This window comes from Rhinatrema bivittatum, chromosome 8, assembly GCF_901001135.1.
Source record: "Rhinatrema bivittatum chromosome 8, aRhiBiv1.1, whole genome shotgun sequence".
Lineage (NCBI taxonomy): Eukaryota > Metazoa > Chordata > Amphibia > Gymnophiona > Rhinatrematidae > Rhinatrema > Rhinatrema bivittatum.
In genome coordinates this window covers 170,402,187-170,427,921 of record NC_042622.1, presented here as the reverse complement: position 1 = coordinate 170,427,921, position 25,735 = coordinate 170,402,187, and the positions used below count along the sequence as shown (strand labels likewise).

At 45.0% G+C, this 25,735-nt stretch overlaps 1 protein-coding gene across 7 annotated transcripts in view; it reads left to right on the top strand.

Annotated features, from left to right (window-relative positions):
• Positions 1-25,735, top strand: part of LOC115096930 (transient receptor potential cation channel subfamily V member 3-like) — a 140,817-nt gene that overhangs the window by 75,393 nt on the left and 39,689 nt on the right. For all 7 annotated transcript variants that reach the window (XR_003858169.1, XM_029612234.1, XM_029612235.1 and 4 more), the window contains 4 exons: positions 9,340-9,492; positions 14,759-14,902; positions 17,453-17,769; positions 19,478-19,663. Coding sequence is in view for 6 of the 7 variants with exons in the window: in XM_029612234.1 (XP_029468094.1) it covers positions 9,340-9,492; positions 14,759-14,902; positions 17,453-17,769; positions 19,478-19,663 (800 nt within the window). In the remaining variant the exon portion in view is untranslated. The remainder of the gene's footprint in view (positions 1-9,339; positions 9,493-14,758; positions 14,903-17,452; positions 17,770-19,477; positions 19,664-25,735) is intronic.

The following is a 25,735-nucleotide window of genomic DNA, read 5'->3' as shown; positions in this document are numbered from 1 at the left end:
GCTTACCTGAAGGCGAGGAACGTAGTACACAGTCCGAGTCAGGGCAGGCGGCAGACCATCAGGAACCAGAGGCGGATAATCCAAAGGCAGGCGGCAGACAGCGAAATCCAAGACACAGTCCGAGTCAGGGCCGGCAGCAGACAAGCAGGAACCAGAAGCAGATAATCCAAAGGCAGGTGGCAGGCAGCGAAATCCCAGACACAGTCCGAGTCAGGGCTGGCAGCAGACAAGCAGGAACCAGAAGCAGATAATCCAAGGGCAGGCGGCAGGCAGCGAAATCCAAGACACAGTCCGAGTCAGGGCCGGCAGCAGACAAGCAGGAACCAGAAGCAGATAATCCAAGGGCAGGCGGCAGGCAGCGAAATCCAAGTCACAGTCCGAGTCAGGCAGCAGTCAATGAGCAGGAATCACAGGCACAAACCCCAGACAAGCGCTCAACAGCAAATGTGGCCGAAGCAGGGGACCAGGGAAACAGTTTCCTTTAAATACTCAAGTTTCCCGCGCCGTGAAGCCTCTGCCGGCGTCTGACGTCGAGGGGGGCGTGGCCAGGACCCGAATCGCGCGAGAGTTGGAGGCCCTAGTAGCGCGCGAGAGCTGGCTGACGCGTCGAAGAGAGAGGCCCCGATCCTCGCCCGCTCGCGCCGCCATCGCTGCCAAGTCGGCCCCGCTGCTCCCCGGAGCCCGGACGGCCCCACCCCCACGCCGCCGCGCCGAGACCCGCGCGGCCGAGGTAACAGTACCCCCTCCGCAAGGACCCCGCTCCCCACCACGAGGACCCGGTTTGGAGGGAAAACGAAGATGAAAGGCCCGAAGCAAACGGGGAGCCTGTATATGAGAAGAAGGTTCCCAGGTATTGTCCTCAGGGCCGAAGTGTTTCCAAGAAATAAGATATTGAAGTCGCCCTCTCACTCGTCTGGAATCGAGAATATCATGTACTTCATACTGACCATCATCAGGAAGAATGGGTACGGTGGTCCTCCGTCTCCGTTGAGGCCAAGAGAGGATAGCAGGCTTCAGTAATGAGATATGGAATGCATTGTGAATGCGCAACGAGGACGGTAGGCAAAGCGCATAGGTAACTGGGTTGATCCATCGCAGAATCGGAAACGGCCCAATGAATCGGGGCGCGAACTTGGCAGATGGGAGACGTAAGCGAAGGTGACGAGTACTCAACCAAACGAGATCCCCACAATGGAGATCAGGGGCTGGAATCCGCGTCTGATCCGCCCGCCGCTTCATGGCCGCAGTGTGTTTGGCCAACAAGGCATGAGTGGCGGACCACAGACGAGACATAGAAGTGGCCGTGGCGTTGACCGCAGGGCAATTGGAAACAGTACGAATGGGCAGAGGAAAATGTGGATGCCTGCCATACACCAAGAAGAACGGGGAGCCGCCGGTGGCCTGGCGAACGTGATTATTATGGGAGATCTCAGCCCAGACTAACAGAGAGGCCCAATCATCCTGGCGTTGGTTTACATATGCTCGAAGAAACGTCTTCACCGATTGATTGGTTCGTTCAGTAAGGCCGTTGGACTGAGGGTGATAGGCAGATGAGAAATCAAGCTTCACTCGTAGAAGTTTACAAAGATTAGTCCAAAACTGTGCTGTAAACTGGACGCCCCTATCGGACACAATACTAAGAGGCAGTCCATGGAGGCGAAATACGTGGTGCAAAAAAAGTCGTGCCAGTTCCGGAGCCGAGGGCAAACCAGGAAGAGGGATGAAATGCGCCATCCGGGAAAAACGATCCACCACCACCCAGATTACCGTATTACCACCGGAGGGCGGAAGATCAGTCATAAAATCGGTGGCAATATGTGTCCAAGGGGACGATGGTATAGGAAGCGGGTGTAGTAAGCCAAGAGGTCTCCGGCGCGGTGTCTTCTGAGCCGCACAGACAGAGCAGGAGTCCACAAAATCCTTGACGTCCCTCTCCCACTTGGGCCACCAATAATGGCGCGAGAGCAATTCCTTGGTACGGGCGACCCCCGGATGGCCCGCTAGTTGATCAGCATGAGACCACCGAAGGACTTTGAGGCGCAACCGTTTTGGAACAACGGTTTTCCCAATCGGTACAGTGAAGGTGGCAGCCAACTGAAGTTGAGCGGGATCAATGATGAAGCGGGGAGGATCTGGAGCATCAATGACGTCGAAGCTACGTGAGAGGGCGTCAGCTCGGACATTCTTTTGTGCCGGACGGAAGCGGACGAGAAAATGAAACCTGCTGAAGAAGAGCGCCCACCGGGCTTGACGTGGATTCAGACGCTGGGCAGTCGCCAAATATTCAAGGTTTTTATGATCGGTATAGACCGTGACGACATGGCGGGCCCCCTCCAAAAGGTGTCGCCACTCCTCAAAGGCCAATTTTATGGCCAAAAGTTCTCGGTCACCAATGGTATAATTCCGCTCCGCCGGTGTAAATTTCTTAGAGAAGAACGCACATGTTACCCACTGATCCTCTTCTGATCGTTGTAGAAGAACCGCCCCTACTCCCACTGCTGAGGCGTCAACTTCGAGTGTAAAAGGCTTTGCAGGATCAGGATGGCGGAGGCACAAATCGTTGGTGAATTCAGCCTTCAACCGGTGAAAGGCTAATACCGCCTCCTTCGGCCAGTTCAGTATAGAAGCACCCTTCTTAGTGAGAGCTGTGAGTGGCGCCACTAAGGAAGAAAAATGAGGAATAAACTGTCTATAATAGTTAGAGAACCCCAAAAATCTTTGTAAGGCTCTCAAGCCTACCGGCTGAGGCCAGTGCAGAATGGCATTAAGTTTGTCAGGGTCCATGGATAATCTGGTGTTAGAAACAATATAACCGAGGAACGGTAAGCGTTGCTGGTGAAAGACACATTTCTCCAGTTTGGCAAACAATTTATGCTCCCGGAGGCGTTGCAAAACTTGTCGAACATGAAGCACATGCAGGGGCAAGGAGGGAGAAAAAATCAATATGTCGTCCAAATAGATAATGACGTGGGAATAAAGGATATCGCGGAAGATGTCATTTATCATGTCCTGAAACACCGCTGGAGCATTGCAAAGCCCAAAAGGCATTACCTGGTATTCATAATGCCCGTCGTGGGTGTTGAACGCGGTTTTCCACTCATCCCCCTCCCTAATCCGTATCAAATTATAGGCTCCCCGCAAGTCCAACTTGGTGAAGATTTGAGCCCCCTTAATCCGGTCGAATAATTCTGAAATGAGAGGAATAGGGTACTTGTTCTTCCTGGTGATAGAATTGAGACCCCGATAGTCAATACAGGGTCTTAGGGACCCATCCTTCTTTTTAACAAAAAAGAATCCAGCTCCTGCCGGGGAAGTAGAGGGTCGGATAAATCCACGAACTAAGTTCTCAGAGATATATTGACGTAAAGCGGTGGACTCCGGTTCCGATAAGGTGTAGATTCGTCCCTTCGGGGGAGTCTGCCCAGGCAGAATGTCAATGGCACAGTCATACCTTCGATGAGGTGGCAAGGTTTCTGCGGATTGTTTATTGAAAACGTCCTGAAAGTCTTTATAAGGAAGCGGAATAGCACTGGAGAGTTGCGTGGCATATACGGAGGTAACTGGAAGTCTCTCAAGGCAATGGTGGAAACAGAAGGGGCTCCATGCTGTGAGCTGTAGAGAAGCCCACTCTATGTGCGGCTGATGAATCCGTAACCAAGGTAGTCCCAATATTATCTGATTCACTGATGCTGGAAGTACAAATAGTTGAATGGTTTCTTGATGAAGAATACCGGTGCGTAGCAACACAGGTTTAGTTATGTAGGCAATATGCATTCCCACCGGTTGTCCGGAAACAGAGGTTACCGCCAGAGGAATGGGTAATGGTTCCACCGGAATTCGATACTTCTGCACTAAGTGTTCCTGAATGAAGTTTCCCGCTGCTCCTGAGTCGATGAAGGCTTGGAAATGCAGGGAGTCGCCATTGAGGCAAATGGTTGTTGGTAATAATAATTGCGGAGAGGGAATGGTGGAACCCAGGGAGGCCTCTCCCACCCGACCTAGGTCCGGGAGTTTCCCGACTTGTTGGGACATTTATTGAGGAAATGACCTGCTCCAGCGCAATATAAACAGAGATTCTTTGCCCGTCTGCGATTCCGCTCTTCAGGAGTCAGGCGAAATCTATCAATTTGCATGGGTTCCTCCGAGTCCCCCGCAGTCGGAGACGTTGGAGGTACGACCAGCGGTTGCTGGAACGTAGGGGCCAAACGGAAATTCCTGCGAGTGACAGCTCGCTCTCGGTTTCTCTCTTGAACACGTAAGTCCAAACGGATAGCTAACCGAATCAAGCCCTCCAAGGTCTCCGGAGGATCCCGACCAGCCAATTGATCCTTGATATTTTCAGCTAGGCCTTGTCGAAAAATGGCCGTGAGACTCTCCTCTCCCCAGGCCAGTTCAGCTGCTAAGGTACGAAATTGAATGGCATATTCCCCCACAGTTCTGGAGCCTTGTCGTATCTGGAGCAATTCATTCGCTGCGGAAGAGGAACGTCCGGGTTCATCGAAAATCAGACGGAATTCTTTAAGGAACCGGTCCAGAGAATGGAGGATAGGGTCATCTCGTTCCCATAAGGGAGACGCCCACGCCAGTGCCGGACCTTCTAGTAAGGACAGAAGGAAGGTAATCTTCGTCTTATCATTGGGGAAAGAAGCAGGTTGTAAGGAGAAATGCATCCGGCATTGATTGATGAAACCCCGACATAAGACTGCAGTCCCATTGAATCGAGGCGGAGGGGGCACCCGGATAGGAGCAGGAGTAACCACCGGAATGGGAGCGGGCCCTGTGGGTACGTGGGCTAAAGCATCCATACGTGCGACCAACCGATCTAGGACCCCCGTCACTTGATCCAAGACTCCCTGCTGCTGTTGGATCTTATTGGCCATCCCGGGAATGGCTTGTAGAGCGGTCAAATCAACGGGCTCCATGGCTTCGGCCAACTGTTACGCTAGCCTTACAGATAGTAGTGGAACCGCTGGTGAAACCGCTTACCTGAAGGCGAGGAACGTAGTACACAGTCCGAGTCAGGGCAGGCGGCAGACCATCAGGAACCAGAGGCGGATAATCCAAAGGCAGGCGGCAGACAGCGAAATCCAAGACACAGTCCGAGTCAGGGCCGGCAGCAGACAAGCAGGAACCAGAAGCAGATAATCCAAAGGCAGGTGGCAGGCAGCGAAATCCCAGACACAGTCCGAGTCAGGGCTGGCAGCAGACAAGCAGGAACCAGAAGCAGATAATCCAAGGGCAGGCGGCAGGCAGCGAAATCCAAGACACAGTCCGAGTCAGGGCCGGCAGCAGACAAGCAGGAACCAGAAGCAGATAATCCAAGGGCAAGCGGCAGGCAGCGAAATCCAAGTCACAGTCCGAGTCAGGCAGCAGTCAATGAGCAGGAATCACAGGCACAAACCCCAGACAAGCGCTCAACAGCAAATGTGGCCGAAGCAGGGGACCAGGGAAACAGTTTCCTTTAAATACTCAAGTTTCCCGCGCCGTGAAGCCTCTGCCGGCGTCTGACGTCGAGGGGGGCGTGGCCAGGACCCGAATCGCGCGAGAGTTGGAGGCCCTAGTAGCGCGCGAGAGCTGGCTGACGCGTCGAAGAGAGAGGCCCCGATCCTCGCCCGCTCGCGCCGCCATCGCTGCCAAGTCGGCCCCGCTGCTCCCCGGAGCCCGGACGGCCCCACCCCCACGCCGCCGCGCCGAGACCCGCGCGGCCGAGGTAACAGTGTAGAGAGTTTTCAAATCCTGGTGTTTTTGCTGAATAGAGTATAGCCCTTAAAGGTGGACATCCCACAGATTTTGGCCTTCTTGCAGAGTGGGTTGTCTAAGGGGTTAGCTTATAATTCCCTTTGAGTCCAGGTATCAGCTTTGGGTTTCCTGCATGGTAGGATTCAGAGAAGACCGCTGGTGTCTCATCTGGTTGTGGCTCGTTTCCTAAAAGGGGCAAAGCATCTGCATCCTCCAGTACGGAAATCTGTCCAGCATGGAAACTGAATTTAGTTCTTTGAGTGCCGTGTGGCCCTCCTTTTGAACCAATGCAGAGGCTATTGTTGAAGGATTTAACCCTGAAGACTGTTTACCTGGTGACCATCTGTTCGGCTAGGTGAATTTCTAAGCTACAAGTGTTGTGTAGGCACTCTTTCCTGCATTTTTCGAACAATGGGGTTTCTTTATGCATGATTCCTTCTTTTTTGCCAAAGGTAATGTCCTCTTTTTACCTTAATCAGGTGGTCGAGCTTCCGGCTTTTCTGAACTTGACAGCCAATGTTCAGAATGTTCGATGGCTAGGGAACTTCACTTATTTGATGTGCGTCGTATCCTTTTGCGATGTCTCAAGGTGACGAATCCCTTTTGGAGACTGAATCATCTGTTTGTCCTGTTCAGTGGAGCAAAGAAGGGAAATAAGTCTTCCAAGGGTACTATTGCTCACTGGTTAAAAGAAACGATAGCTTCGGCTTACATCTGTAAGGTCCGGCTGGTGCTGGAGGAGTTGCGAGCGCATTCCACTAGGGCGCAGATGACCTCATGGGCAGAGTGTCAACTGCTTTCTCTGTAGGAGATCTGTCATGCGGCAACATGGTCTTCTCTTCACACTTTTACCAAACATTACCACTTAGATGTGTGGGCTCCAGAGGAAGCGACATTTGGGGAGAGTGTATTTCACATGGGTCTTTTGGGTTCCTATCCAGAATAGAGGGGCTTGGGTAAATCCCGCTCGTCTGGACTGATCCGGGGTATGAACAGGAAAGGAAAATTTGTTCTTACCTGCTAATTTTCATTCCTGAAGTACCACAGATCAGTCCAGAGACCCGTCCCTATCTGATGAAAGACTTCCTCGCTTCTGGATATGGCTAAGATGATTGAGCTGGTATTTAATATAATCTGAGTATTGAAAACTGTACATAGTTTGCTATATGTTTGTGTTAAATCAAGAGGGTCTAGCTTGCAGGGGACTCCAACTTTAAGTCTTTGTTCGTCCAAGGTTTATTGGGGTTTGTTAAGATAGACATCTTGGCTTGGATACAGGTCAATACTGAGGGACTGCAGGTTGCACTCTCTGTTATGTAGCAGTGCCTCAAAGTTTTGTTCTCTGCCTCCATCTGCTGGTAGGGATGCATAAACCCACTCTTATGGACTGATCTGTGGTACTTCAGGAACGAAAATTAGCAGGCAAGAACCAAATTTCCTTTTGCATGCCCAGTCTCCCAGTTTTGCAATGTCCTCTTGCAATTTCTCACAATCCTCTTATGATTTAACAACTTTGAAAATTTTGTGTCATTGGCAAATTTGATCACTTGTTCCTATTTCCAGGTCGTTTATAAATATATTAAAAAAACAGTGGTCCCAGAACAGGTCCCTGGGGCACTCCACTAGTCACCTTTTTCCATTAGGAAAATTTACCATTTACTATTTTCTATCTTTTAAGCAGTTGACATTCCACAATAGGACACTGCCCCCATCCCATGATTTTTTAATTTCCTAAGAAGCCTCTCATGAGGGACTTTGTCAAATGCTTTCTGGAAATCCAGATACATTATTTCAAGTGGCTCACTTTTATCCACATGTTTATTTACACTTTCAAAAAAATTTAGCAAATGTTTGAGGCAATTTTTTAGGTTAAATCCATGTTAGCTTTGTCCATTAAACTCTGTTTATCTATATGTTCAGCAGTTTTGTTCTTTATGATAGTTTCTACCATTTTGCCTAGCACAAACATCAGACTCACTGGTCTGTAGTTTCCTGGATCACCCCTTGATCCCTTTTTAAAAATTGGCATTATTTTGGCAACCCTGCAGTCTTCAGGTACCATAGATGATGTTACTGATAGTTTACAGTTTTCCAATAGCAGGTCCACAATTTCATTTCTCAATTCTTTCAACACTCTGGGATGAATACCATCTGGTCCAGGTGATTTGCTACTCTTTAGATTGTCAATTTACCCTAGTACATCTCTTCCAGGTTCACTGAGATTTGTTTCAGTTCTTCTGAATCATCATCTTTGAATATCATTTCTGGCATGGGTTTATCTCTCACACATTCTATTGGCTCTCATACACCTTATGTATTCCGGGCACCAAAATTGTAAACAATATCCCAAAATGCTGGTACACCTGGTTCCTTCTTTAAGTATTTAGGAATAGCTATTGTCTCACAATACACTATAGTTTTGTAGGACCACTGCTCATGGGGTCAAGGTATTTTTACCTGACTCTTTAATGGTTTCTGGTCCAATTTACTTTATATATTTTTTTGTAATTTTTTATAATTTTTTATATAACTTTTACTTTCCATCACACTGGTGAGCACTCCAAAGATCACATTTGAAAGTCAATTAGCTGTCACTTTTTTCAATCCCAATAAGAATTAATTCAGCAGTGGTACTTATCTGCATAGCCCAACACGATCGTGTTTCGGACCCCCACTCTTGAGGTCCTGCTTCAGGGGACAAAAACTTTCATATTATTCCGTGACAATCATCAGAAAAACCGATATGCTAAATTCAATAGTTGTATCCATCCATTATTGTAGACGCGATCCCGGCGATTCACGCTAACATACCCCTTCTGATGAGACAAATTTAACGCCAGCCCGGAGCTGGCGTTAAGTCTTGCAGCGAGTCAAGGGTGCATTAGTGATTTTTTGTTTAAAATAAAGCAACCCTCACCAGGGAGCTAGAGAGGCCCCAGCTTAGCGCAAAGAAGAGGAGATTGGCCCCTAAAATTCAAGGTTGAGAGAGGGTAATGCTGGCAGCTGGTGCAGGAAGTTGTGCCGCAGTCACTGAACTAAAACCTGCTGCTGCTTAGAGGACTGGAATAGCATGAGAAGCAGCCTCTCAGGGGCGAGATGCTGACAGGGGTCTCGGGGCTGTAGCAGGGGTAAGTGAAGGAGTGAATACATTAATATTAAGTGTCGGGCACTTAATATTAATTTACTCACTCCTTTACTGACTGCCGATTGGTCCATTCATTGTCACATGTCAATGAAAGGACCAATCCTCTTTCAGAAGACTGTCCTGAAAGGGGATTGGACCTTTCACTGGCAAGTGTCAGTGAAAAGGACCAATCGAGTACAGCCCTGCTGAGGGTGGGGAGTGAGCTCTGGCCAAACTGTTGTGGGCACCTAGCCACTTACTCTTATCCATTATGTGTCCCTTTTAGCGCGGCAGCGCATTTGTGTATTCCATCAGGCATCCAGGAGAGGAGGATGTACGTATGTTGAAAAAAACGTGCACCCAGTTTGGACGCATGTTTTTTCACACTTTATATTGCATCAGTCTGACTGTGCCTATGTCACATGTGCTTTCTGTAAGAACTGAACGTAACTGACGAGTTTGTTACATTTGTATAGTAAATGACACTGGACAGACCTGCCTGATGAAAGCTTTGATGAACCTAAACGAAAATACAGACAGTATTGTGAGAAAACTCTTAGCCTATGCTGAAGACACAGAGGACTTGAAGGAGCTGCTAGATGCTGCATACACACATGAAGTTTATGAAGGTGAGAAAGGTACCGCGTACGCTGTCTTTTCCCCATTTATGTAAGCTAGAGACCTGCTATCCATGCACACCACATGTGTTCTGCAATTCTGGAGGAGCCAGCACTGTGGTGATCAGGCCTTGTGTATATAAAATGCATTTCCAGGATTATTCCATGGGGCCAAAAAGGCTGCACCCAGAGAATGAACGTGAGAATAATTAACAGATTTTGCCACATGATTGGATCACGAGGCAAATTCTTACCCTAAAGCAGGTATTTCTCCTTGGGCAGTGTGAAGGAGATCGCAGCCTAAAATTAGATTAGAAAGGATTAATTTGGGGCTTAATTTTAATTTGAGGTTATGGGAAGTGGGGAAAGGGGGAATGGAGCAGGGGGGTGGGATATCGAGACCCTGTGAGCAGAATTATCTCTTACATATTTCTTTTAGGCAGTGATTACTCCTGTGATTGTCTCAGCTGGGGCTTAGGCTGGGGAGCCCTGGTTGATTGGGTATTATGGAAGCAAAAGCATGGTTTTTATCTTACCGACTAGTAACTTCCGGTGTGTAACTTGGAATGTGGGAGAGTTTGGATCGGTGGTCAAGTGATATAAAGTTTTGCAAGCCTTACACTGTTGGAAAACGCAGGTGGCTCTATTGCAAGAAACTCATTTAGATGCCAAGGAACACCAAAAGTTATGTTGCCAGTGGATGGGGGAGGTTTATGCTCCACAGTCTGGTACTCGTAAAGCTGGAGTGGCAGTTTTAATGGATGAGGCAGTCCCTTTTCAGGCTACTAAGATTATTGCTGATATGGAAGGGAGGCATCTGATTGAGAAGGGGAAATTATTTGGGAAACCGATAGTGTTTTGAACGGTATGTGTCCCAAACGTTTACGATCACTCCTTCTTTAGGTGGTTGGCGTAACTACTCCTGCCTTCAGTTCTTCTTCTTTGATATTGGGGGGGGAGATTTCAATTGTGTACTAGACTCTCAGACCGCTCTAGCCCTCGAGAAGGGTGCGGGCTTTTTACCTGACAATTTAAACTTAGTGGATGGTTGGTGTTCCCTCCATCCCTTGGTTAGGGAATACACTCATATTTCCAGGGCGCATGATGCCCTTCCCGGATCGACTATGTTCTCCTAGATCCTGGGATTTTCTCTAGAACTTTAGCTGCTGAAATTGGGACACTGATGATTTCAGATCATGTCCCTGTTTGGGTTGATGTTGAGGGCTTTTGTCCAACAGATGCCACTTTTGCCTGGCAATTTCCTAGATATTTGCATAATGACTTGATGTTCCGCGAATATATTCTGGGGTTGAAGAGACAGCTTTATAAGGACAAACAACAATATGAGAGTCATTCTAGTAAGAAATCAAAAGCGAAATTCTGGTCGACTCAAATAGCTTTAAGTGAGCTGCTCCACCAACCAGCGAAGAAAACCGTAGCGTGTTATAGGTGTAGATTTTACCAGCATGGTAACAAGGTGGGGAAATCATTGGCTACTTTAACCAAGAACTGGACCAACAATAAATATGTCACTACCATACACACATCTGAGGGAAATTAGTAAATTCAGGGAAGGCCAGACTGTACACAGCAGATGTGGGCCATCCTTCTGACATTGGGGATTATCTGCTAGCAGCTGGTTTACTTTCTCCAGACCACGTGACTATGTTGAATCACCCTATCCAGTTTCTAGAAATAGTACAGGGCATAAAAGAGGCCCCATTATTGAAATCCCCTGGACCGGATGGTCTGTCGCTGAATTTTCAAATTATTAATTTCCAAAGTGGGGACACCTCTAGGTGAGATGTATGCTTTTTTGATTACCCTAGGCCACTTTCCTCTCTCGCTCAATTATGTGGCTATAATTGTACTCCCTAAACTGGGAAAAGATCTTTCTGCCCTGGCCTCCTACCGGCCAATCTTTCTGTTAAACTTTGATATTAAATTGCTGGCAATAATTATGGCTAATCGCCTGCCTACAATTTTGCCTACCCTTATTGGGGAGGAGCAGGTGGGTTTTGTCTGTGGTCACTATGCAGTCAAGAATATACCAGAATCCTTGCCTCTCGAGAGAGGTGTCGGTGACTGCAATTGCCATCTCTCATATTGAGCCTTGATGTGGAGAAGACATTTGACCGCCTAGATTGGGGGTTTATGTTTCATATCTCACATGCCTTTGGGAGAGAGGGTTATTTTGTTCAAGGCCTCCAAACTTTATGTAATGACCCATGCGTGTTATGTACGGGTTAACGGGTATCACTTGCCAGAGTTTTCTTTGCGGAGAGGTGCGAGGCAAAGCTGCCCACTGTCCTCTCTTCTCTATATTTTTTATTTATTTATTTAGGTTTTTTATATACCGGCATTCATGATAGGATCACATCATGCCAGTTTACATTTGAACAAGGAGTGTAGGGTAACAATAAAACTGAACTAGTGCATAGGAAATGAAGTTACATTGAACAAAGGTAATGGAACTAGGAGAAGAGAGAGAAAGACAAAAGTAAGTTAACATCGTAATTAATTATTTACAAAGCCAGAGTGGATACATTCTTTGAGTAGATGAGGTGAGATTTAGGAGTGTTCTGGGAACACTCCTATTTTAGCCTTAGAGCCCTTTTTTAGAATACTATTTAGCCTTAGAACACTTAGAACTTAGAACACTATTTTAGCCTTAGAGCCCTTACTTAGAACTTAGAACACTTAGAACACTTAGAACACTTACTTAGAACTTAGAACACTTAGAACTTAGAACACTTAGAACACTATTTTAGCCTTAGAGCCCTTACTTCAACACTTGAGGGATAACCCCCTCATTAAGCACCTGCCTTTTGGGGAGGGCTCTTCTCAGCAATTTAAATTAGTGTTTTTTGCAGATTATATTTTGATCCATATCGTGGACCTTCAGTCCTCCCTCAGGATTTTATTGTAGGAATTTGCCTACGATGGAAGGTTAGCAGTGTTAAAATTAAATTTAGACAAGTGTGAAGCACTGCCTATTGATGTGCGATTGACTACATGCTATGTGTACCAATGAGAAATATAAGGAAAAGCTGGACTTATTGAAGCGTAGAACTTTCTTGTTGTTATGCAGTCACTTTCACCTCAGGTCATCCTAATTCTTAATGACTATAATGTTCCCCTTAATGGTGATTAATCTTGTTAGAATGTTCACAGGGAGCACGGGGGGGGGGGGGGGGGGGGCTTTCACAGTCTGTACAGTTCAGGCATTGGGAAGAGTGAACCAATGCTTTGCTTATTTTCTTCTGTATTTGCAATTTTCTTATGTATAACTTTAATAAACAGATTTGAAACATAGAAAGGATTAAATAACATCAGCATATAAGTAACTAACAGGCCGATACAGTAAAGCGTGCTTAGCTGAGTGCACTGTTTAATCCGCAGTTGGATTCGCGTTTTGGACGCGCACCCAAACCCCCCCCCCCCCCCCGAAACTAATACTGCTCATCACATGCAAATGCATATTGATGAGGCTATTAGCTATTTGCCCCAGATACAGAAAAAAATATGGGCGCCCAATCCGCACCTTTAACACTCAGAAATTAACGCCTGCCCAGAGGAGGTGTTAATTTCTGAGCAGCCCAAAAAAGCCTACAGAGAAGCAGAAAATACTGCTTTTCTGTACATCCTCTGACTTAATATTGTGGTGATATTAAGTAGGAGGAACCAAAAGGTTAAAAAAAAATTTTTTTTTAATAAAAATGCAAAAGTGTGCTGGTGTTTGGGTTAGGAAAACATACGCTCAATTTTATGAGCGTCCTTTTTCCTAACCGGTGGCTTGCACAGGTAAAGAAAATGGGCACTCGTAAAAATAAGCATCTGTTTTCCAAATCCACTGACAGCCACCTTTCCTGGGTGGGGCACACTATTGTCCCTATCAGCTCCTTTTTAGTAAGACCCCTCATTTACCATAAATACTGTGTGGTGCGCCCAGGAGAGGTGGCTGGGCGCGCATTAGAAAAGCAGATGTTCAACACTGAGCGCCCGTTTTCTGTGCGACCTTACTGTATCGGCCTGTAAGAGCCTAAGTACTAAGAGCCTGATATTCCAAAGTCACAGGTCGATACAGTAAGGAGCGGTAGGAAGAGCTGCGTTGGTGCCGGGCGCACCCGCGGTTGCCGCACGCACAGTCCGGCTCACCTACCGCTCGATACTGTATGTAAATAGCTTGCAAATGCAAGCTGCATCTAAGAAGCGTCCCTGAAGTGTTAGGCCCGCGCAACCCATTTTACTGTATAGAGCGCTATACAGCGCCTATACAGTAACCTGGGTGCGCTGGCCTAACGCTTCACGGACACGCTGGTATCTGTCATTTCATGTCAAATGTCATCCCGAGCGTAGGATTGCCCGTCCTCTCTCCCCTCTCTCTCTTGCTACTTTTTTTTTTTTCGCTTTTTTGGGGGGTTTTTTGTTTTTTTTTCGCTTTTTCGATTTTTTCCGCTTTCGTTGCTTCGGGAGGAGGGGAGAGGACTGGGGCTGCCCCCGAGACCAGTACCCATGGACGCGGCCAGGGCAGGTGAGCGGGGGCTGGGGGAAAGTTTGCCGCCTACCCTTACCCCTGCCTCTAACGCAGGGGTAAGGGTAGGCGGTAAGTTAGCAGGTTAAACACGCGGCAAAATGGCAGGGTAAAAAAGCGATAGTCGGGGCGCGTGTTACTGTATGGGAGGGAATAGCTAATTCGATCGTTTACATGTAATATACATGCCGCGGGCGGAAGGGGTTACCCGGTGATTTAAGGACACGGTAAGAGTAGGTTAAAGGGGATTGTGTATCGCAGGAAGGGCTAACGTGGCCGAAAAGTGGGTAGAAAGCGGGTTAGGAGCAGGGTAACCGCGGCCGCACTTTACTGTATTGACCTGTCAGTGACTATCCTAAAATTAGTGACAGGCCTAAATTTACGAGCTCACCTTTTTTTTTAAATATTGGCCACTAGGCTTTTATCACATAGACTTAAAATGGGAGAAAAGCCTTTAGTACATCTGATCCTAACCCATGATAAGCATTTTTCATGCAGACAGAATTCCAATAGGCTATACTCATGCAGCCACTTCTGGGGTGGGCAGGCCAGCTACTAGATTAATGACATGATGATCAGTATTACGGATATACGTATATGACTAGTTCTGATTAATTTCACTGGGCAACAGAGACACAGTTCTAGGATTTAAAGCCGAGTCAAATCCTTGGTCAAAAGCTTCTGGTTTGAGTAGCCAGGGTAATCCTTCTGGGTACTTCTGTTCATTCTGTTCTCTCTCTGCAGGACAGACTGCTTTGCATATTGCAATAGAAAGAAAGCAGGTGAAAATGGTCGAACTTCTGGTCAGCAAGGGAGCTAATGTCAGTGCGAAAGCCCAGGGAGTCTTCTTCCAGATCAGCAAGACAAGGAATGACTGGTTTTATTTTGGTAAGTATCTGGAGCAGATTCTCCAATTTTACGTTAGTCTAATAAAAAGGTAGCACCTGCAGCCTTTTTGTTGATCCTTATTTCTCCTGAAGCCAATAAACAAAAAGCCAACTCAGATTATGTTCTGGTATAAAACCCAACCGAACCCCACCCCCCTCCTAAACAAAACCTGTTAGACAGCGCGTGTGATCACACAATCCTGTCTGAGAGGCTTGGTGGACTGGTGTTCATTTTCATTTAAAATTTAGTACTGAAAATATATCTCCCATTCTTCCAATCTTTAAGCACAGAGCAACAATCTTTTAAGTCACCTTTGTTCCCTGTTTCAAAGTTAGCACCTGGGCTAGGATCAGGTATAACAACCAGGTAGAAGAAGAAATCACACACACACTCACCCCCCCAGCCTTACCCCGCCTGGTTTCCTCCCCAGTCAGGACACAAAGCCAGTGATGAAACAGCCTTTCAGTTTCAAAACATAACATTTATTAAGTAGCTTAGAGATCTATAATCACTGGCAGGTTTGGTTTTTTTATACATACAAAAGTAGTTGATATTGGAAACCGAAGGAAACAAGATTGTGTTTCCTTAAGGGAGTAAACGGAGCCCAGTATACAGAATGAACTGCCTTCTGAGCAATGCCAGTTTACTCATCGTTTTGAATTTGCATTAGTCTTTTATACACTGTTAAACATGGCTCGCACATTTTTCCCCCCTCCCCTCTCTCAGCCCCTACATTTACTAGTACTTTTCCTTCATGCGCCTCTTAGACATCATATATTATGCTTACTCAGTACTTCCTTTGTTCTTGTAGCTTCCCATCCTGGCACCTTCTTATCTTACATTCACTCTGCACTCTCATGCCTTTCTCAGCCTCTGTTGTTCTGTCTCTGGGCTGACAATTATATTTTTTCTCTTCGGGCCTTTTATTCCAGTTACTAGTCAACATGGGGCAGTTTTCTTAAAGCAGTAATTAACCCAAATCCTCACTTGTCTTATTAAAACTATACTGGACGCCTTCCAGTGGATGCATTTCCCAAAGGAGATTCTGCCTTTATTGTTACTTTATCATCCCATCCAGGCTTTGCAATCCGATTAGTCTTTTACTGCTTTGATTTCTGTTTTCTCCAGGGTTTCTCACCTGGGTGCTTGTTCTCCTTTCTTCTCATGCTATGCAGACTCCCTGGAATGGGGCATAGGGCTGAATGAGTTGTGTTTATAATGCGATGTGCTATGCGACATCCTTTCTTCTGTCTGGCTGGGAATTGCATGCCCTGAGCTCCTGTTATTTTACATGGCTGCAGCAGAAGAGGCACTCTGCTATAGATAAAATTCTCCAGGTCCATTCAGCCTCTGCTTGTTATCCCACAGAAATACTTTATCGCTAACCTTACCCTCCTGTCCCCCCCACAGTATGATAAAGAAGATAAAAACAGTTTAATATAAAAATATTGATTTTGTTAAAGTCTGAAACTTCAGTGCCTTTGGGGGCCATTTTAATATTATCTGATTGAGCTGAAATTTTACAGAGTGTACTTTTACATGGATTGGAACAATTTTGGGGGCTTGGGAGATGAAAAATATTTCAGTTCACAAAATCATATACAACTAAGGGCCACCCTAGTGTGTACAATGCATTGAAATACTGCTTTCAATGCATTACATGATTCGAATGTAAGCATACATACGCCCATTGGAGGTAATTTTCAAAAGGAGTTACATGCGTAAATGTAACTACTATTGTAGCAATTTTCATAAGCCCACGTACTTGAGTAAAGTGCATTTACACATATAAAACCCAGTTTTACTCAAGTAAATGATTTTTAAAAATCAGGCCCAGTATTTGGGGGTAGATATATGCATATTTTATAATACATGTGTATCTGACATGCACAGGTTATACAATACTAGCGTAGATCTATGTGTGGGCATATACACAAGCATATGCTGCTGTGCATAGTTGTTTGAAAGCTATGCTTTTTGTATATAGAATGCTGAATTCAAACCAAGAAGTAAAGTGTCTCTCTGAGGTTACAGAAGGTTTATTAAAGCCAAGAATTTAAGCATTTTATTGCCCAGTTAAAAATTTGGGGGGTAATTTTCAAAAGGATTTACATGTGTAAACATAACTACTATTGTAGCAATTTTCAAAAGCCATTTACTGGCATAAAGTGCACTTATGCGGGTAAATCCTATGGACGAAGCAATGGCAAATATTATAGCAATTTTCAAAAATGCATTTACACATGTAAAACCCATTTTTAAGGTTGTAAATGATTTTGAAAATCAGGCCCTTTATGTTTGGACTACTGCATTTAGTGTTACATGTTTTCATTGTTTTCCTTCTTGATGCCCTTATTCAACAAAACTTTTTCTTGCTGATACTGTATGTGTGTTTGAAGCCAAAATGTTGTGCAGCTGGATTTGTAAAGAAAGATCATTCAGCGATCAGACATCACCAGTTCTGTATCAATTGGGTTCTTCTGTTTTCCTGCATCCTTTACACCTGCTGCAGTATAGCTGTGCTTGTACCTGTACTGTTTCCTTTAACAGGGGAATACCCGCTCTCGCTGGCTGCTTGCACCAACCAGCCTTATCTAGTAGGTTTCCTGCTGGAGAACGAATACGGTAACTGCGCCGACATCGCTGCGCAGGATAAGTTGGGGAATACCGTCCTCCACGCCCTGGTGACAATCTCCGATGACTCCAAGAAGAAAAGGTTTGTGATGAAAATGTATGACGAGATTCTGAAAAAAAGTGAAAAGCAAAGGATCAAGACACAGGAACGGAAGAGGCAGAACCTGGAGAAGATCCGCAATAATGAAGAGCTGACACCACTGCAGCTGGCTGCGAAGAGTGGAAAACTTAAGGTAGAGCTTCTTGTGTCACATAATGCGCTGGGGAGAGGTTGCGTAATATCTCAGCAACATTAAGTCATTTTTAGCGCTTGAGTTTTGAGATCTATTTGCCCCCAATCACGCTTTTTTTGTAATAGATCAACATGCCTCTGTTCCCCCCTTCAGAACAGTGGTATAAGCCGAGAGCTATGGAGATCTCTAGGGAATTGGTTCAACTCCTGACTTTTGGCAAATCGTTTAATATTCTTGGGGTCAATATTCAAAGCCATTAATATAGGTAACTCACAAGTTGTTCATCTAAATGGCTTGGTTTGAATATTTTCTTTGCTTATCCGGCTGTTAGCCAGACAAGTCTTTATCCAGCTAAGAATTTGCCAAATAAGAAAAGGGAGTGTTGGAAGTGTTCCAGGGAGGGGCAGAGTTAGGCAAATAACTTGCCCGGCTAACTTTGATATTAAGAGTTACCCGGATACGTTTTTGGCCTAACTCTAGACGTGCCCGAGAGCAGTTCTAAAGCTATCCAGGAACATATTCCCGGATAACTTTAGTATTAAGCGTTTACATTCAGAAAGAATATAGCTAGTCAAGAGGAGCAGTAAAACTTAAAAAATATAAATAAATTAAATAAAGATCACAGGCCTACTTCTCCTAATGTCCCCTAACCAAGATCCAATGCTCGGCCCTGCTGGGTTGAACTTGCAGCACAGCCTCCACCCCCATCCCCCAGCAAAAAAAAAATCTTTTCTTTTGTTTAGAAACCAATGCCGTGGCGGATCCTGGTTTCACCCCCCCCCCCTCCCCCGCTTTAAGATCTTATCAAACGATCCAAATATTGATGTTTTACATGGGCCTCCCCCTCCCTCTCCCCCTCCCTCTCCCCCTCCCTCTTCCCAAGCCTATGCCCTCCCACCATCCCGGTACCTTAATTTCTTCTTTTTTTCAGCCTGGGTCAAGATATATCATGGCCCGGGCCTGCGGCTTCTGACGTCACTTAGCAGCCACACTGGAAGCACCTGCCAGCTTTATTTTATTTTTTTTTCAAGTTTTACTACTCCTCTTTTTGAATTTAGCTGGTTAAGACTAAAGTTATCCGGCTGATTATAACCAGATAACTTTATAACCTGTTCTATTCCAGATCTGCCTGGTTAGATTGAAAGTTATCTGGCTACAGTTAGCTGAATAACTTTAATCAGGGATATTCAGTGCCACATTTATCCCAGTGAATATCCAGGACAAGTTATCCAGCTAACTTTAGCTGGATAATTTATCTGTTCAGCTTCTTGCTGAATATGCCCCCTCCCCTTGCCCCTTACTTTTCTAAAAAATAATTAAATAATAATAACAACAACATCGTTTTCTTTTCACTTTTTCATCATTGGATGCTGTAATACAGCCCAGGTGCCACAAATGTGTGGTCAGATCTTCCACCCCAGAGGTGTCTGCACCACTATGACTATACAGTGCACTAAATAAATCCAAAATATTCTTACTTCTGGTTAATCCTCTTACTATGGCAAGTGCAGGCCTGACCATGCAGTGGGAATAAATGTAGTTAAACTGTTTACAGCCGTTGGTGTTTTCTTTCCCTCCCTGCTGTGATCTGCTGAGTTTTCAGTTCTTCTCCATTCCCTACAAGCACGCGCACCTGATAATGGCGTTCCCCAGCCACGGTCTGTGACGTGATGTGTCTTCCTTTCTTGTTTTCTGTCTCCCCGTGAAGATTTTGACTCATATTCTGAGTCGGCAGTATAAGGATGAGGACGATCTTGATGTTAGTCACCTCTCCAGGAAGTTTGAAGAATGGGCATATGGACCTGTCTGCTGTTCTCTCTACGACCTTTCTGAAGTTGACACGAGAGAGAAAAATTCTGTCCTGGCGACAGTAGTGTACAACACTAGGCACAAGGTAGGAGGGAGAGAAGGAAAGATTTATGCCGTAGCAAGTAATACTGAGAGCCGAGAGCCTTATCGGATGCAATCCACGGCAGATTAGTTTCTCGCTGTGAATGTTGTGGTGGGATCAGGAACCCTTCGGTGCAGACTTCTATTAGCTTTGTAGGTCTGATAAAGGGACCAATGTTTGTTTTTTAAATTAATTTTTGTTCCCATTTAATTAGTTGCCATATCAGAAAAAATGCCCACCTCGAAAATGCAGATAAAGAACAGAGAGGTCCATCCCGTTTGCCCAGCAAGGTGTTTAGGGTTGTAGCTGCTCCTGCTTGTAGGTTACTTACATGCAGAAACATTACCACAGTTACCCCAGCACTTGCTTTCCATCCTCCTGCTACTAGAGATCCTCTGTGTTTATCTCTTTGAATTCCATCACCGCTCTTGTCTTCACCACCTCCTCTGGGAGGTCATTCCAGACATTCACCACTCTCAATGAAAAAAATACTTCCTGGCATTGTTCCCGAATCTACCCTGCCCTGGCGTTTCATATCATGGCCCCTAGTTCTATGGCTTCCTTTCCACTGGAAAAGGTTGGTATCTTTTGCATTATTGATACCTTTCAGGTATTTAAAAGTTCTGTATCATGTCCCCCTGTCACGCCTGTCCTCTGGGGTATATTTAGGCCCTCAAGTCTCCTCTCATATATATATTTTTTGGCATAGACCCCGCACAATTTTTTCTGGACCACTTCTATTCTCTCTCTTTCCTTTGAGACAGGGCCTTCAGAATTTAACACGGTGATCTAGGAGAGCCTCATCAGAGGCCTGTATAATAGAATTTATAAAAATGCAGTAAATACAGTGGTCTCTAAAGCTCACGTACAGCAGTATCTTTGAATAATTCTCATGCTGGTTCCAAAAAAGGCATTGCAGCCTGCTTGAGACATGAGGATGAAGAGAGGCCTGTACTGTGCTGCAGCGACTCTTGCAAATGATGGGACTTTGTTGCATTAAAAATCATGATCTTAAATTAAGATAAAAAAATCTTCAGCCAACCAGATTACTTCTTCACTTTAGGTCTAAGACCTTTTTACTAGTGTGTGCAAATCAATGAACACACATTTTCAGTGTTATAATGAACTTTCATAGATGAAAACTTTCCCCTCCTATTAATCTTGTATGTCCTGCTCCCTCTTTGAAGTCGATTTTAAAAGCATTGCTAGTGCTAAAATGCCCACGTATGAGTGCATGTGGCTGTGCGCATGCAACACGGATTTTAAAAGCCGCGACTTATGTGTAAATATATATATGTGAGCAAAAAATAAGGGGTCAGATAAGGGGCGGGGCCTGGGTGTTCTGGGGTGGGGCCAACAGTTATGCGCATAAAGCTGTATTTTATTTATTTTTTGGAGTTCCAAACAGGCTTTATTGTAATAGTGAAAGACAATACAATAAGAAGTTAAATAGGAGTGAAAACATACCACCCAAAATACGAATTACATTGTTCAGCTAACAAATGCAGAAAATACATAACCTATTATAATATCACAATCCCTCTAGGTAACAGTGGATACAGATCCCACTTCTTTACCAGCAAGTTTCAAAAAAGGATCCGAGATTCTAGGTGCATTATAGTATGTATCTTGTACAAGATATGTAATTAATTCAATAGAAAATACAGACCAACAAGTTTGGATCCACCCTTCACCTTCCACCTGGTAACTTCCAAAATCTAGCTACCATACACCTCACCAACAATTGCATGTATCACTAAAGGATTGCCCTTCCCGACGAGAAGAAGTAATACCTGGTAATGGAAGACCTAGTAATATCATGCCTGGATCAAATGGCAATTGTATCCCCATTGCCTCCTGAATCCATGATAGAACTTCCTTCCAAAATACCAAGATCAAGTGGCAAGTCCACCAGATATGAAAAAAGGATGCCACTTCCCCACAGTTCCTCCAGCACCTGTCTAAGTCAATCAAATTCATTCTCTGCAACTGCACTGGATTTCAGCACCAACGATAACAAATTTTGTACCCATTCTCCTTAGCCAGCATACATCCAGAGTTCCCCCGACAGACTCTCCATACTATGTGCTCCCATTCCTCCTCATCAACCTCACTCCCTAAATCTTTGATCCAAAGATCCTTATATCTTGCTGTTGGGTCAACTTCTTCACACATAAGAATCTGGTAAATTTTAGAGACCAGTCCTCTATTAATTACCTTCCTAAGGAGAAAACTCTCAAAGGGTAAGATCTTTGTACTGAATGTAGCTGCAAATTCACATGCATTCAAAATTGAAGTTGTAAATACCTAAAAATTGGGATATCAATCTCTCCCAATTTAACGTTAAGTTCTTGAATGGAGAGAAATTTCTCTTCTTTAAATAACTTTCCAGCATATTAAAAACCATGGCCATGGAGGAATTGACATCATCAGTGCTGATGGTAGCATGAACGAGTTGCTCCCTCTCACCCCAATGTAATTTTTCTGCTTACCTGACCGCTAGTGGGGTTTCAAGAACAGTTTTGGGCACGGAACAATTCTCAGTCTCTCTCAGTTTCTTTTCCTCCATTTAGTAATATGCTTAAATTCAGCAGGTTGCCAAGTCTGATCTAAGGTCGGTCTCGATCAGAAGGACTTGGGCACCTGAGCGGTGCTGGGGAAGCGGTCTTCTCTATGCTACATTTCCCGTGCCTGCCAGATGGGCAGGGATTCGGCGTTGGCCTCTTTCCTCTTAATTCGCCATTACTGAGAGAATCCTGGTGGGAAAGAAGAAATCAATAGATTTGAGGCAGTTCTCCTACAGCGCGATTGCACACGAGGAGGAAGAAGGAGGCAAGATGGCCACCGAGAGCACGCAAGTGTCGGACGGCACAGTGGTAGCGCAACAAACAAGCAATTCTGGCTCCTCTATACCAGATATCCTGTCCCGAGCTGACTTTATGATTTAGTTCAAGGAACTGAATGCAAATTTACAAGGAGTGAAGGCTGATATCCTCCAAACCGTTTCAGAATTGAAGCGTGAAATCGGGGATATTGGCAGGCGGGTTGATGAGCTGGAAACACAAATGGACGAACATGCTGAAGCAACTATTAACTTACATAAGAAGCTGACAGCTCTAGATGCCATGCAGTCTGATGTGCAGGAAAAGCTGGAAGACCTCGAGAACAGGTCTCGGAGGTGCAGCCCTCGCTTCCGAGGAATCCCTGACCAAGAGAATTATAATGATGCCTCATCTGTGATACAATTATTGTGCAGCTCTTTGTTATCTAGAAATGGTGAGGAGATTCACCCCCGCAATATATGTATTGAAGGGGCTCACCGAGCACTGGGGCTAAAAAGAGAAAATTTACCCAAAGATATCATAGCCTGCTTCCAGAGTTTTCAGCTGAAGGAGAAAATTCTCAGAACAGCGAGGAAAGCCAGACAAGTGATGTGGCAAGGACATAGATTAGAAGTTTTTTCAAATTTGTCTCCAGTAACCTTGCAGAAATGTAAGAATGTATTTATTTAAGATCTTTTGTATACCGCTTATACAAATAGGGGTAGATTTTCAAAGGGTTACGCGCGTAATAAACCCCTGCGCGCGCCGAGCACAAGCCCCGGGACGCACATATGTCCCGGGGCTTTGAAAAAGGGGCGGGAAGGGGGCGGGGCCATGGGCACGGCTATGGTCCAGGGCGGGGCGGCAGTCCAGGGGCGGTCCCGAGTCCTCCGGCATAGCGACCTGTGCCGGAGGATGGCGCGTGCACAAGTTACGCCTGCCTCAGGCCGGCATAACTCCTGAAAAAAGGTAGGGAGAGATTTAGTTAGGGCTGAGGGGTGGGTTAGATAGGGGAAGGGAGGGAAAGGTGGGGGGGAGGAGCGGTAGGAAAGTTCCCTCCGAGGCCGCTCCGATTTCGGAGCGGCCTTGGAGGGAATAGGGAAAGCCATCGGGGCTCCCCTTGGGCTTGGTGCACGCAAGGTGCACAAGTGTGCACCCCCTTGCGCACCAACTTTGGATTTTATAACATGTGCGCGACAGCGCGCGCATGTTATAAAATCAGGTGTACATTTGTGTATGCCAAGTAGCGCGCACAAATGTACCCTGCGTGTGTAGGATTTAAAATCAGCCCCATATTTTGTAAGATCTAATCACAGAAATCTTGCAAAAAGAAAACATCAGATACAGATGGCTGTTCCCCTTTGGTCTTGCTTTCACCATAAGCGGGGTAACTTCACGCATTAAAACCTCAGCAGAGACGGCAATGATTCTGTGCTCGGCTGGAATAACTGCAAATATTATGGTGGAATCATCTGAGACTATGACTGAACAGTCTAAGGATTATCCGAATTAGCAGCGGGCTACTAATGGAAGGCGACGTCTTCGACAATCTGGAGGATCCATTTCGACTAAGATGTCTGAAACCTGAGGACTTTAATAGCAGTTTCTATGGGGTTACATTTCCACAGCTCATAGATGGGCCTTACTTTTCTGGATCTGGTTTTGGGGGTTTTATACTGGTTCAGCTCCCAATTTGCTCTTCTTTCTTATTCCATTTGTAAAGATAGTTTAAGAGGTCAGATGCTTATAGATATATTGTTTGAATTTTCAGTCCTGCTTGAACAGATAAAAGAGTAGCCCCATGTCTCTCTTGAAGCTTTATATGTGATTCAGGTCCAGGCGTGGCCACTATATTTATCAGGGGGAGGGGGGGTGATGTCATTCCTCCATTACAGATAGTTTTTCACTGGTGTTCTTTGGGGTCATCTGGGGGGGTGGGGAGTGGAGAGGTTTTAGGGGGGACTTGATCATGAATAATTTGGTATCCCATATAAAGTGGGGATATTTGTTTTGATTTGCATTATGATCTCTGGCCAGCTATTAGCTATTTAGGAACTGATTTACAGCTGCATCTTTTCTTTTTGATACATTATAATATCTTATACCATAAGCTAACTACTTACATTGTTCTGCATGACCCAACTTTGGATTGTTTCAATCAATGTGAAAGGGATTAACTCTCCTTTTAAAATTTATTTATTTAGTTATTTAAACATTTTTCTGTACCGTTGTTCAGTTGTATTCCATCACAAAGGTTTACAGTGAGGCACATAAATATATCTTGTGTAGATTAGTACTGTCACTATGGAGTGCCATTAAATTTTGGTAACAAAGTTTCATAATAAAAAAGAAAATACTATTTGTATAGTGGTATTAATCTTGTCCTTTTCTACGTTTATCAGTCTTAGATACGTGTATAACTCTACCGTAATGTATATTTTGTTTTAAAAGACACACATAATGCACAATACAGGGTGCTGCGTGCTGATGGTCTGCTGCCAGATTTCATATTCCACTATTCTCCGTTCTCTTTGTAGAAGGCTTGTTTGAAAAGCCAGGTTTTTAAACTCTTTTTTAAAAGTTTGAAGTCTCTCTGAAGTCTAGTTTCTAAGGGCATGGTGTTCCATAGTATTGGTCCAGCTAATGATAAAGCCCTATCTCTCACTTGGGTCAGTCTGGCTGTTTTAATCGACGGAATGGTTAGGAGTGCTTTGTTGGCAGATCTCAGGTTCCTATGTGGGGCATGAACACATAGGGCTGTGTTCAGCCATTCTGCTTTTTCGTCATGAATCAATTTGTGAATTGTGCAAAGTGTTTTGTATTGAACTCTGTATTCATTTGGAAGCCAGTGTAATTCTGCTAAGGTATCCGTAATGTGATCATTTTTTCTTTTACCAGTTAATACCCTTGCGGCAGAGTTTTGCAGTGTTTGTAATGGTCTTATTGTTGTGTATGGTAGTCCTAAGAAAAGGGCATTATAATAGTCGGTGCTAGCAAATATTAGTGCTTGTAAGACTATTCTGATCTTTGTCATTGTTAGTAAAGGTTTTAATTTCCTGAGTACCATAAGTTTGGCGTATCCTTCTTTGACTTTTAAGGATATGTGTGGTTTGAGACTGAGTTCTGTATCTATTATTACACCGAGGTTCCGTACTTTTTCAGCTAATTCTATCTTCTGATTACTCAGCAGTATTGGGGTTTGGATGATCGTTAAGTTTTTACGTTCTAAATGTAAAAATTCAGTTTTCTCTAT